The sequence below is a fragment of the Haliotis asinina genome, chromosome 2 (assembly GCF_037392515.1).
Source record: "Haliotis asinina isolate JCU_RB_2024 chromosome 2, JCU_Hal_asi_v2, whole genome shotgun sequence".
NCBI lineage: Eukaryota > Metazoa > Mollusca > Gastropoda > Lepetellida > Haliotidae > Haliotis > Haliotis asinina.
Genome location: NC_090281.1, coordinates 49162660 through 49176768, shown reverse-complemented (window position 1 = coordinate 49176768; position 14109 = coordinate 49162660). Strand labels below are relative to the sequence as shown.

Genomic DNA, 14109 nt, shown 5'->3' with positions numbered 1-14109 from the left:
TCTCAAGTGCTGCAGCACGACAGTCAGGTTCCACACAGGCGGCCAAAACTGAACCTTTTGGTCCTCCAACTTGAATGCCTTCAACATAGCGACCAGTTCCGGGATCTTCGAGACCTTCCTATATCCTCTGACAGCTAACACCGAGAGGTAAGTCACAATGGTACTGCCCTTGAGTTTTCTTGAGCACCATAAAAGCTTCGCCAACCCTTGAGTCTTCTTTAGCACCATAAAAGCTCCGCCAGGAACTGAGGTGACACTAACAATGGGTCCTGTGACTTCTGGGCACAGAACTTCTGAAACACAGCCCACTTGTCACTCTCTTTTCTTTATCTTTTCATAGAGTGACCGAGTGGAAGTTCTGTGTGCACAGGCGATGATCTTCGCCACTTGAGATGAGTACCCCTTGGCCCTCAAAATCTTTTGCACATGGTCTAGGCACATAGATGAAACTGTGATGGATCTGGGTGCAGTGTGCAACTGCAGGGATGGTGTAGCAACTGGTCCCACTCTGGAAGCCGATAAGTTGAAACGTCTCTCGATGCAACATATACTCTGTTGGTGATAGACAGTAAGGGCAAGATAAGGCGTCTGCGAAGTTGCAGACTCCTGGTATGTGAGATACTTTTATTTGGAGATTCAGACTGTCGACCATGTCAAAGGGTAGAAACGTCAGGTGTAGTAGAGGTCAAGTTTACGTAGAAGGCTACTGTCGAGTTGTCCGTCTGGATCATCAGTAGCTTGTCTCTCGTTGTTGTCGACCAATGATGGACATGAATCACCACTTTCATCCCCAACTGGCTGATGTGAAGACCTCGATCATGTCTGCTCGATCTGCTCACGTCACCTCAGGATATGACTAGACGTAGACGCCTACTACTATGTCTATGACAGCGGTTTCTGAGTGAGTGAGTGAGTCTTACACCGCGTTTAGCAATACTCCAGCAATATCACGGCTGGGGACACCAGAAAATGGGCTTCACACATTGTACCCATATGGGGAATTGAACCCGGGTCTTTGGCGTGACGAGCGAATGCTGTAACCACTAGGCCACTCCACCGCCCCCAGCGGTTTCTGGGTCATGGTTTCATGTCCTGATGACATAGGGCATCTTGAGACCATACCTGCTATGGTAGACTCACCAGACAATGTTTGCGCAGAAACTTACATTTTAGAGCCGGCATTCAACAACCATCTTCAGGTAGACACATCTCTCCAAGGATGGAATGCCCATCTAAACAACGAGGTTGCAGCAGTATTCCGGAAGAAGGAATGTTGCTGACATAGAGATAACAGAGAGAGAAGAACTTGTTCATCAGCTTGAACTTCATGCCCCCAAACCTGGGACAGCGGAGTTAGATTCTCAAGTCATCCAAGCTGAGTTAATAGCCTGATGGTGAAGTCCAACTGTAGACTGAGTTGACATCTCTCAAGATAAGCTTGTGTGCTGTGAAGATGTGTCATTCTTCGACTTCAGATCATCACCGCTGTTTATTATGAGGCTGTTGACATTCCAAGGAAGTCTATTTATAGCTGGCTGGCTGTCTGATCAGAAGCTGCCATTCATTGCTGCACGCCTCCTGATAGGCAGCATTGAATCTGCTGTTAGAAGATCTCTATGCCGTCTGAAGAATCAAAACACGCTGTAGACTACTAGTCTAATGTGTAAACGACATCCTTCCATCGTAAAACGACTGAAAGTCAAATGTAGGCAACTTCATAACACTGGAATAATGACATCACATTCTGCACAGGGCGTTGTTGTCCTTCGAGGACCAGTCAGATTGCAGACATGATGTCACCAGTGTAGCAGATAACTGATCATCGTGAAATCTTGTTCACAATAGCCATTCAAGATTGAATAGCAATTCAACTCCGTCATATCTCCTACTAAGTGAGGCTTGAGGTAATATGCTATAGACCTATGGTAAGGTAAGTAAAAATAAATGATTTATAGAAATATTTGTTATCTCATGATTTTTCTCTCTATTCCAATTATTCTATAGAAGAAGGACATAGAATCATGACAAAATTACATGAACATATTCAAATTAAAGTCAAAGAACACCTCTAGTACAATAACACTGGAACTTTTCAGAGCAATGACTTGCAATATCATTTGGTCACACGAAACAAAGACTATGAAAACAATACATTACTAGTTTTCTCCCCATCTGTATACTGTTTCACAGAGACTGACATCATGAGCACCAAAACGTTTCAAATGTGCCACCGTGATACCCTGATCCTGAAACTCACTCCTGTGCCTGAGCCATCTTGGTCTGCACAGAATTGAGTCCATCGTCAAAGTCCTGGCTGCCGCACACATCAAATATCCTCTCTTCAAGTCCTGGGGAAAGAGCAACATTCAGTGTTCAAAGGAGCTGATAATACGGTTTGTTGTGCCCAAGGGACATAACTCTGCTACACACTACAATGATACAGTCTTATTTCAGATATTACCTGTTAGCTTATTTTCAGTATCCTTGATCTGCCTCCTGTTAGAAAGAAAAACAAAACATATTTATTAAATACAATGTTCAAACATTCTGCTTTACAAATTAATTGATTACAAAAACCAGAACTTGCATTACACTACCACATCTAACGTCACATCACTGATATTCCAGTTATAAGGAATTACTGATGAAGATAGCAGCAAGACAAAGAGATCCACTAACATTTTTGTCTTTAAGTTAGAAATAATCAAGTTGACAATAGCCTTGAAGCAGCTATACTCACCCCTGCATGTTCTTTTCAGCCTCCTTGGAGGAGAGATCAGTCCTGGCTTTCTGCAGCTCTGCAGAACACTGCCTCACTTGCTCCGTCTGCTGTCTGCAGTCAAACAGAACATGGTTGATTACATACCTGCGTTGCACATTCCTACAACTGTTTAATACAAGGACACCAAAGTGTACAGTATCTCTGCACATGCAGTTTGCTTCAGTAGTATATTCCTGCAACTGTTTAACACAAGGACACCATAGTGAACAACATCTTTGCACGTGCAATTTGCTTCTGTAGTATATTCTGCCACTATTCACTTTGTTTCAAGAGTGTAGGCTAATTGGTTAATAGTGACCACATCTGAAAATCCATATTTCTGATCATAGACAGACCTGACTTAAATGGCAACAAACTGTATGTCTGCAACTTCATAAAGTTTAAATTATTGAACCAGGGTGGAAATAACCCACTGTCCAATGTCCCATTCCTGTGTTTTTCTTCCTGTTGGGCAAACAAATTTGTACAGCACGCTGTACCAGTGTCCAGGTGTCACTCCAAAGTTATTTGTGTAGTTAATTTAAAAATAAAGAAAAGTGACCAGTACAGTGGAAAAATTATTGGGGAGAGTGACAGACACTGGTAATTATCTGCTCAAGGGGCCAGTTGTATGAAGTAAGATAAGTGCACTGTTGTTTTTACAAAATATTTACCTGCAAAGAAGATGCATTCAAAAACATTCAAAGTGTTTAATGTAAGTGGTGAGAACAGAAGTGCTGACCCGATAAAGTCCTCAAGTTGTCCCCGGATGTTGGTTGTTGGCATGTGTCCCAATAGGTATGTCAGGCCGTCCTCGTGTTTAGCCTTCCTAGAGACGACAAATGGGTGGCATTAAGTCAGTTCACAAATCAGTAAAATGTTCTGTAACTTGAGTGAAACTTAGAGGTAATCAACAGATATATGGGGATTTGCTGCAACAGATTTGCGAAGAACTACATCAATGTATCCAAATACATTTTGTCAGGTCAAAATTGCTTTGGGTATTATGTGGTCAAATCTTGATATCAGCACTCCCAAATAATGTACCAAGTCAGGAGAGTTGGTTTGTGGTTGGTTTGTTGTTAAACATCACACTCAACAATATGCAAGCTATGTGGCAGTGGTCTGTAAATAATCTGGACCAGACAATCCAGTGATCAATAGCATAAGCATCAATCTACATAACAGTATGATAACGTGTTGACCAAGTCAGAGAGCCTGACCACCTGATCCGTTAGTTGCCTCTTATGACAAACATGGATCGAATCAAACCCGGATCTTCAAGGGTCTGTCAGGAGAGACTGCACCTACAATATGAGCCTCAAGTGAGTGAGAAGGTTATCGGTTTCAAGTGGATCTTTAATGGCCCAGGGGGATGATTGCTTGTTGATGAAATCCATGAGTACGGGTGTACCTCTGACCTGCAAAGGATGATAGGTCACAGGGTGACCATAGGATTCAAACCTGCCACCAGATACATGGAATAGAGACACGACAAACTTCAGGGCAGCTGCTACAACACTGATTACTACAGCCTACTGGATACTGCATCTGCGAGAACTCACAGTCGGCGGATGATGTCCTCCTTGGAAGTCCTCTCCTTCTTCAACATGTCAAGCTGAGTCTGGGTCTCCAGTTCACGGTTCAGACGATTCATCTCCGCGCTGCTCACCAAAAACAGACGTCATGCTTTAGTGAGTTCTAGCAACAAACTTCACAAGCTAGCATGCATTTGCATGATCTTAATTTCAACACTAAACAACTAGCAACTACAAATATAGGTATGTGGTGATTTGTAACAAATTCTTTGTGCTGACCACAAGAAACTAACATTAGAATTACATCTGGTATATAAAAACTAATATAAGAGAAACATTTATTTCTTGACAACTTGCAGACAGAATATATGGTCAAGAAATGTTTACAGTTGAATCACAGAAACCAATCACAACAAGTTTGATTCACATGAAACAACATAAATGATGAAATCCTACTTCAGATCACTGAGAGTTGTGTCCAGCTGCCGTCTATCCTTGTCAAGGACAGTTATCTCCCTCTTCAGATCCTCCAGGTTGACTGTCCCTTCTGTGCTGCTCAAGTCCAGCTCCTGCAGACAGGTTGGACATAGGAATGAGTGAGTTAACCAATGCATGATGTTGATATACAATCTCTGAATGAAGATTCACCATTGGCTTCCATCCTTAATCCCCAATCATGTACATCGTCCTTCATCCCCAATCTGTGCTATGTAAACATAATCCTATCATGTGTAATGTATCACCATTGGTTTCCATCATTGTTATCATAACTGTCAGCTTCCTATCAGTGCCTGTTTATACTGGCTTCCAGCTTTCTCTTAACTCATTCCACTTGTTACTTTGTTATTGTTTACCTGTACATATAAATATAGCCCCGAACCCCATTCTCATTCACCTGATGAAGGAGTAAGCATTAACTCCGAAACGTTGTGTTCCCATAATAAATAAGCTGATATCCATAAAATCTTCATTCTTATGTATTTCACTTCTAAATGCCCTTTAAAGACTTGATACAATCTCTGGTTTAGTCAGAGTCTGAGCATGACTCAGGACTGAGCGAGTCAACCAGAACATCAGCACCTCCTACCCACTGGGTGCTGATCAAACACCAAGCATAGGATACTAGGACTAGCCCTTACATAGAGTTCCATCTAGGCACACAAGAAGGATCTTATTCCAAACTGGGCATCAACGTAATACTGGTGTTCTCTGGTGTGGGATACTGGGACCAGCCATCATTTACAGTTCCAACTAGGCACATAAGAAGGATCTTATTCCAAACTGGGCATATACATAATACTGGTGTTCTCTAGTGTAATGTTGGTGCATTATTTGGTGTCCAGTTCTCTCACACACACGCATGCATGAACACATACAATCTATCTCTGTGGAACTGACATGTTGTAACAAATGTAATAGTTGAGTGAGGTCTGTGTAAACTGTCCCGTTTGAGTGAGCAAACCAACATATGAACAAGTCTGTGTACACATACTTCTAACAGCCCACTAGTTGTGTCCTTCAGCAACATTCCTCACTTACCGCTCCCTTCAAGTCCCTGCTCAGCTGGTCAAGTCTACCAGCTGATGCCTCCATGTGGCTCAACTTCTGGTTAATCTGTCGGATCTCATTCGAGTTCTTGGTCTAGAGAAATACCACACAAAATGGACACATTACACATTGTTATGTATACTACCTTACTTTACTGTGATGAACTTTTAAATGCTAACAATTATTTATTTTGTATATTCTTCATGAAAAACATATCATGTATAAATATATTTACCATAAGGTTCTGTTTGCAAAAGCATTCTGTCACAATAATTACCATGTTGTCTCTGTTTGGAGAAACATTATGTCACTATATTGAACATGAGGTCTCTGTCTGCCAATGCATTAAGTCACTATTTCTACCATGAGGTCTCTATCTGCCTATGCATTATGTCACTATATTTACTCTGAGGTCTCTATCTGCCAATGCATTATGTAACTATATTTAACATGAGGTCTCTATCTGCCTATGAAGTATGTCACTATATCTACCATGAAGTCTCTATCTCCTTATGCATTATGTCACTATATATAATGTGAGGTCTCTGCCTATGAATTATTTATAGGATATTAAACAAGCTGACACGAATGGCAGGTGACAGTGGCAGTGATAGAGATACAAGAGCACTGCTCGTCTTTTGATGTTCTGTGTTACTGTGCAGTCATGACAACATACACGCAGAAAAGTATTCAGTCTCTTGATAATATTCACAACAATTCCAACCAATTGTCCGTCAGTTTTGACGAAATCAATAACTTTTACGGGCGACGCCATATTTGTTTACACTCATGAGAGACCTACTAGACGTATTTGTTTACTTATTTTTATAGATTGTTTTGTTTTCGTTTTCATTGAAGAAACTTGAGGTATTATAGAATTGAAAATAATGCTAGTAACCACACTAAATGAAATACATTTTATCTAATTTCATAGAAGTGTTTTCGTTTTACATGCAGGTGTACTCTCAGGTGTGAAAACTTTTGAATGAAAATCATGAATGGAATGAGTGATGGATGTAGTACCAGTAATGTCAAAGTTCACGTATTCACATAGTTCAAGTATTCACATAGTTCACGTATTAGCCAATCAAACCACTCAAAGGGGTTATGACACACCTTTATGAAGTACCACGTGGGTAATAAGTCACTATATCTACCATGAGGTCTCTATCTGCCTATGCATTATGTCACTATATTTACCATGAGGTCTTTCTTGATCCGCTCACTCTGCTCCAGCTTGGTCTTGTTGTCCCGCAGGTCATCCATCTTCTTCTGAAGGGAAGCCTCCTTCTCTTCATACTTAGTCTGCAGCGAACACAAATAAGTAGCATCTAATTGGTTACATACTGGTCTATTGCTGGCACTAGTCTAATATTGGCACAATAGTCTAATGCTGGCAAGGTGCTTGTTTGTTAGGTTAGTCATACTGAAATTTCTGTAGTGTTGCATTCTGGTCAGGTGCACTTTTCATCACCTTCAACACGGAGAACAAAACAAACAAGCTTCATTAACAGGTTGTAGGTTACAGGCTACATGTCTGTTGAGATACATTACGATGGCAACAAAGATTACTCACCTTCAACTCTCTAGTGTTGGCAACCATTAGCTCCACTTTGCTTCTGACATTTTCAAAGAACGACTTATACTTCTCATCAGAGATTTGCTCTCCCTCAAATCCTGTCAACAGAAAATAAATTAACTGAACCAATTACTCTAAGAAACATCATCAGTCACTACCATATCATCATAAAACAATGAGTTGGTATTTGGTGTAAATAGCAATTGGTCCAAATGATCAGTATAGAAACCGTCCAAATGATCAGTATAGAAACCGAAACAATTTGTTCTCTAATAATAAATGTGAGAAAATGTATCAAACTCTACTTAAGGCAATCTTCTGCTCTCCAAGCTATCATGCCAGTCATCACTACTGATTAAGGCACTGGATTAGCTTATTGCACACAATCCTGTGAACCCGCCAAAGCTGAGCGATCTCACCTTCAAACTCATACTGGGCAGCCAGGTTACGTATCAGTTCATCCCGTTTCTTAACGTTCACTTTGTGAGTCTGATAAATAGAAGCACAGTATACACTATTAAGGAGATCATCTGCGTGAACTAACATGTCATTACACAAAAGTTATTTAGAGCAGAGAGGAGGTGAGAGAAGGGTATCACTTTGACCTGACAGAGAGGAAAGGGCACTGTGAACTTCTGAAAGAGAGGAAAGGTCACTGTGATCTTCTGACAGAGAGGAGAGGTCATTTTGACCTTCTGACAGACAGGTGGTGTCATCATGACATTCTCAGAGAGAGGATCACTTTGGAAGTGACTGGATAAACCTGAAAGGATTTGGTTTGTCATTGTTTTATGTGAGTCAAGCATGGTATATCAGTTCCCTGCCTGAGGAGAGGTCCAAATCTTCCATGTTCATTAGTACATGAAGGGGCATGATGCTGACATATCTAAACAAGAGGAAATGTGATATAGGACAAAAATCTCTCACCACCTGTGCAATTTCTTTCCTTCTGGGCCCACTTTTGGGATCTATGAGACCGTATTTTGGGGTCTCTGAGCTGCTCAGACACTGACCATGCTGACTCACCTGAGCCTCCTGCTGCAACTTGCCCACTTCCAGCTGCAGATGTGACTTCTCCCTGCCAAGTTTCTCTGCCGACATTGTCAATTCCTCCCTCCGTCGCTCCATCTGCACCATCACAACATAACACACAATGATCATACTATCATTGTCACCATAAGTATCCTGGCACATTTGAGGATAATTCAATGAAAAGAATCTTCTAGTGATGAACTCAGAAAGGGTATCCTGTCCAAAGAATATAAAGGCCAGTTCTATGAGAAGCTCACATGAAAACTCAAGAGAAAAGTGGACAAGTCTGTCCCATGTGTTGTCCTCACCTGCTGCACTGTATCCTTCTTCTCCTGGAGCTTGTCCTCAAAGTCCTCCATGACTCGCTTCAGTTCCTCTATGGGTCCTGAGGCACATAACACACAATGTACACCTAGTATCAGTATCTGTCATAGGGGAGGCGATAACTAATGTCACTGCCTGATACTCCTCCACTCTCTCACACAGACAGAGAGACAGATACAAGAGGAGATACAACTGACCCTGAAACATGTTTACGTAGCTGATACTCTTTTACTGGGAGATCTAATATGAACCTAGGAGTTCATGTACATGCAAGAAAAGACACTTGTTTCCCTAGAACTTATACTCAATACTTATATTCAATGTGCTGAGATAGATACTAATTTCCTTGGATCAATCAATGAGCTGGGACAGAATCTGATACTACTTTTTTTGGAACATATGATCAATGTGCTGGGACAGAAACTATTTCCCTAGAACTTACAATCAATGTGCTATAACAGATACTACTTTCCCTGGAATATATGACCAATGTGCCGGAAAAGCTACTACAAAATTTGCATTTTGAGTTCATTGTCCTGATACTAATCCTATTCACCTAAGACTGCATACTATACATATTACTTACCCTGAAACTCATGTTCAATATTGTCATGAAGTTCTTGAATATTTTTCTCCAGTTGACCTTTCTCACTCTCCAGTTTCTCTGCAACAGAGCAAACAGGGTCGTAGCTAACTTCCTTAGTGGAGTGGGGCAGAAGGGTGTCACACTTGGATTGTTAAAAATGTGTTATATCAATAGTTTGATGTGCAAATATGTCATGTAAAGAAGTTCTAGGGACAGATGCCTACTTGGCTACCTACGGCCCTGGCAAACATCATGCATAGAAAATCATGTCTAATGGAAAACATTCTGGTTCTGCTCTGAGAAAACTACCTATTCTACTTGTTTATCAAATTAATAAATCTGAACGTACCAATTTTAGTCTTCACTTTGAAGATCTCATTTGCATTCTGTTGTATTTGATCAAGACGCTCCTGAAAAAAAGGAGAAAATGAACATAAAATTTACTACTTACATCTGATTTTTATCAACATTTATCGCCTGGTTATGACATTTAGATGAAGACCTTCAGCTTTAAACTGTCACATGTGACATCTCCACAATAAACTGGCATAGTGAATAAGTATTGTACATAATGACCCAGTCAGTAATACTCAACTTAAATACAGTGGCTTAGAAACTAGTACTGACAACCTAACCTGTCAGTATAGTCCATGAAGTTTACACTAATAATAGCCACATGACAATCTAATCCTACCGGGTACCCTTTCACCAATGTTTCAAACAATTTCACTTGCCTAATGAGACACCAAATGTACTGAATGCGTTCAAGTGAGTGAGTGAGTTTTATGCCGCTTTTAGCAATATTCCAGCAATATCCTGACTGGGGACACCAGAATGTGTTTAAGGGAGGTGCATGACAAAAGACTAATCAACAAAGCCACATGACCAGGTGCAATCGAGTTGTCAACCATGACAAACAGTAAAACAATGACTGCAATTCAGTCACCATATGACCAGTAAAGGACGTGAAAACCGTTTACCTTTACATATAACAGTTCAACAATGACGATTGTCGTTAACAATTTCAGCTATAATGTACTGAACAGAAGGCTGTACTGACCTCTATGGGAACAAGCTGCTCAGTTATCTTGGCCACAGACTCCTTGGATGCTGCAGACTTGCTATTGAGTTCCTCCAGGTCTGACTGCAGCTGTAACACATTGAGGGGACACGCATTCACCACAAACAAAGGGATTAAATTGATATTTTATACTTATTCTGACTCATGAGGTCAACCCTCCCGTCCTCCCCTCTCATGATACTCTGTATTTCCCTGCAATTTGGGTGTCGGGCAAGTATTCGGAGAGAGCCAAGAGCATGGCATGTCATGTGACTGTTGGAGCACCAAAGTACGAAGGCTCAAGGGAGGGTGTTTTATGTTCCACTATGTTTGGAGAGAAGGAGACAAGCTTAATAAGCATGAGTTAGGATAAGGAAAACTTTAAGAGTATGAGTCTCAGGGACCCTCAAACACAGGACTAAACGTAAATCCCTGCACATGGAGGGAACATGTTTTCACTTCAGCTGTAACACATGGAGGGAACATGTTTTCTCTACAGTTGTAACACATGGAGGGAACATGTTTTCACTTCAGCTGTAACACATGGAGGGAACATGTTTTCTCTACAGTTGTAACACATGGTGGGAACATGTTTTCTCTACAGTTGTAACACATGGAGGGAACATGTTTTCACTTCAGCTGTAACACATGGTGGGAACATGTTTTCTCTACAGTTGTAACACATGGAGGGAACATGTTTTCTCTACAGTTGTAACACATGGAGGGAACATGTTTTCTCTACAGTTGTAACACATGGACACATGGAGGGAACATGTTTTCTCTACAGTTGTAACACATGGAGGGAACATGTTTTCTCTACAGTTGTAACACATGGAGGGAACATGTTTTCTCTACAGTTGTAACACATGGTGGGAACATGTTTTCACTTCAGTTGTAATACATGGTGGGAACATGTTTTCACAACAGGTATAACACATGGAGGGAACATGTTTTCACTTCAGCTGTAACACATGGTGGGAACATGTTTTCTCTACAGTTGTAACACATGGAGGGAACATGTTTTCTCTACAGTTGTAACACATGGAGGGAACATGTTTTCTCTACAGTTGTAACACATGGAGGGAACATGTTTTCTCTACAGTTGTAACACATGGAGGGAACATGTTTTCACTTCAGCTGTAACACATGGTGGGAACATGTTTTCACTTCAGCTGTAACACATGGTGGGAACATGTTTTCACAACAGGTATAACACATGGAGGGAACATGGCTTCACTTCAGCTGTAACACATGGAAGCAGCATGTCGTCACGACAGCTGCAACTGTCCTTCCCACTGCCACAACCCTTCACCCAGCCTAAACCCTTCACATTGCCCCCACCTCTTCACGCTCCATCTCTTCACACTGCTTTACCCTGCACCACCCATTCACACTGCCTCACTCCTTCGCATTCTTCTACTTCTCCATACTGCTTCCCCCTCACCCACCTCTTCACACACCTTCATTCCTGTTACACTGTCCTATCTCTTCACAGTGCTACACCCTTCCCCACCTCTTCATCCTGCCCCTCTTTTTTCACATGGCCTCACCTCTTCATCCTGCCATCCTGGCTGGCAGATCTGGGATGAGGAACAGCTGGCCTTGACTATTACTTCCCAGGCAAGAACTGTTTGAAGTTGTTACCCAACCTAACCGTGTCCTACCTGTGTTGCCTTGTCCTTGTGTTCCTTCAGGTACTTCAGGTCCTGCTTGTACAGCTTGATGTGTCCGTCCTGTAAACACACGGCAGTCAGTGACAGGGAGGGTTGGGGATCAAGTAGATGAGTTAGTGGGTTGCTGAGAGGTGTGTTGATGGGCCAGTTCTGCATCAGCCAGACCAGTGGCTGTTATCCTGACCAACTCTCCATGCTCTCTAAACACTATCACTCTGGTACTTGATGGATCAACATGAACATGTGCTCCTCCATAACGTTTTGGAAAAAGAAATGTACAGAAAATACATGTATAACTGACCTGCTCTTGTTTGAGTTTCCGAATGGTCTCCAGCACCTTGGTGTATCTGGTCGAGGCAAAGATGGCATCAAACTTCTCCTTCAGGGGCTTACCCTCACTCAGTGGCCTGGACAGAAGCAGTTGCCATGACAACAGTGCTGACATGTCAGCCTATTGCTGCACTCTCATCCATGTTGTAGTTCTTACTTACTTAACACGTTTGGACAGCTAAGTACACACCGACACCTCATTCAACTGAGTACTGAGTAATGTTCACATTCTATAAACATGGAACGAAAGGGATCTAAGAAAACCCTGGTTTATTAGCTACAGCTTTTTTCAATGTCTTGAAATCAGATCTTGGTTCCTGCTACCACAAAACAAGGGTCTGAGGGCCTGCACCAGAACACACTTACCAGTTGGATTCCTCCTGGTGACAGAAGATGACATTGTCCAGCACAGCCTTGGACACACCAAGTGCAGTCACCATCTAAACAGACACAAATCAGCTTACATGGACATTTCAGATGGTCTTGCAAACTTTCACAGACAAAATATAACGTCATGATACTGGTAACATTCCATAGTTGGGGCCTATTCTGGCTGGGAACGGATTACTTTCCATAGTACCAGGGCCATTTTCTACCACCGAACATCATGGGCAGATAAGGCGCAAGGAGGGCACCTGTTTCCACTACCTCTACCATGTGGGACATCTGTATCACATGTGGAGTCTGTGTTACCTGGCCGTGTGTCTAAGGCTGCACATACCTCCCTGTCTAGTTCAGCACACCTGGATGTGATGCTCTTCTTTTGTCCATCAGGTCCCCATCTAGTAATCACACCATCCAGTGTTCGTGTCTCTATCTTTTTCACCTGATACACACACAGTAGGAAAAGGATAGATAACCCACTATTTTACGGAATATCTTAAAATATGAGGATTTCTCACTGCAAGTGAAGTTGCCAGATGGTTGTGTCAAGTAATTCAAGTTTTCATAATATTTCAATCTGAAATAAGATACCACTCTACAAAAATCCTGCTATGCCCTTCAGTAATTACACTTCACTCACATATGGGAGAACAATGAAAGTGACCAGTCAAAATTCACTCACATATATGACCGTGTTGAAAGTGTGTTTTGATACCCTCCACTGTCATGTGGCAGTCAAATAGTCTCTATATTTGAGGTGATTATTGATTTGATACCTTTCACTGTCATGTGACCGTCAAATAGTCTCTATATTTGAGGAGATTATTGATTTGATACCTTTCACTGTCATGTGGCTGTTTTAGTTGAGGAGAATATTGTCATTTGATACCTTTCACTGAATCAAGAACGGTTCATATTGACCGCAGACAATAGGTTGTAAATCAGCCTATGAAGTAACCTCACATAAACCCAGTTTAAGTCACAAGAGCCTGACACTATTTTGTCTATCTTTAACTTCTCAGTGTACCTTCTGTGTAGCTGTTATGGATCTCTGTACGCTACACTGTTGACCCGTCATGTCTCTCATCAGGAGACGAATCTGACCCTTCACTTCACGCTCATGGGCAACCTGTTCCCAGGGATAATAAGTCATCACATCAATTAAACTAATTATTGATAAGTTTTCAGATCTTAACAAACATAAATGCAACTCTTAAACTTTATATGGAGTGTTGGGTAGCCTAGTGGTAGAAGTGTTTGCTAGTCATGCTCAATGTCCAGGTTCAATTCCCAG

General features: G+C 41.6%; 1 protein-coding gene across 2 annotated transcripts in view; it reads right to left on the bottom strand.

The window, feature by feature from the left end:
* The window catches only part of LOC137273853 (DNA repair protein RAD50-like), a 37692-nt gene that overhangs the window by 20464 nt on the left and 3119 nt on the right, over positions 1–14109 (bottom strand). For both annotated transcript variants that reach the window (XM_067806732.1, XM_067806733.1), the window contains exons 4-23: positions 13843–13944; positions 13153–13257; positions 12798–12871; positions 12403–12508; positions 12093–12161; positions 10429–10518; positions 9718–9778; positions 9369–9446; positions 8767–8843; positions 8453–8554; positions 7846–7915; positions 7424–7524; positions 7048–7152; positions 5839–5940; positions 4756–4868; positions 4327–4425; positions 3504–3590; positions 2741–2833; positions 2462–2496; positions 2258–2348 (exon numbers count right to left, since the gene is read on the bottom strand). In XM_067806732.1, the coding sequence (XP_067662833.1) occupies positions 2258–2348; positions 2462–2496; positions 2741–2833; positions 3504–3590; positions 4327–4425; positions 4756–4868; positions 5839–5940; positions 7048–7152; positions 7424–7524; positions 7846–7915; positions 8453–8554; positions 8767–8843; positions 9369–9446; positions 9718–9778; positions 10429–10518; positions 12093–12161; positions 12403–12508; positions 12798–12871; positions 13153–13257; positions 13843–13944 (1760 nt within the window). The remainder of the gene's footprint in view (positions 1–2257; positions 2349–2461; positions 2497–2740; positions 2834–3503; positions 3591–4326; positions 4426–4755; positions 4869–5838; positions 5941–7047; positions 7153–7423; positions 7525–7845; positions 7916–8452; positions 8555–8766; positions 8844–9368; positions 9447–9717; positions 9779–10428; positions 10519–12092; positions 12162–12402; positions 12509–12797; positions 12872–13152; positions 13258–13842; positions 13945–14109) is intronic.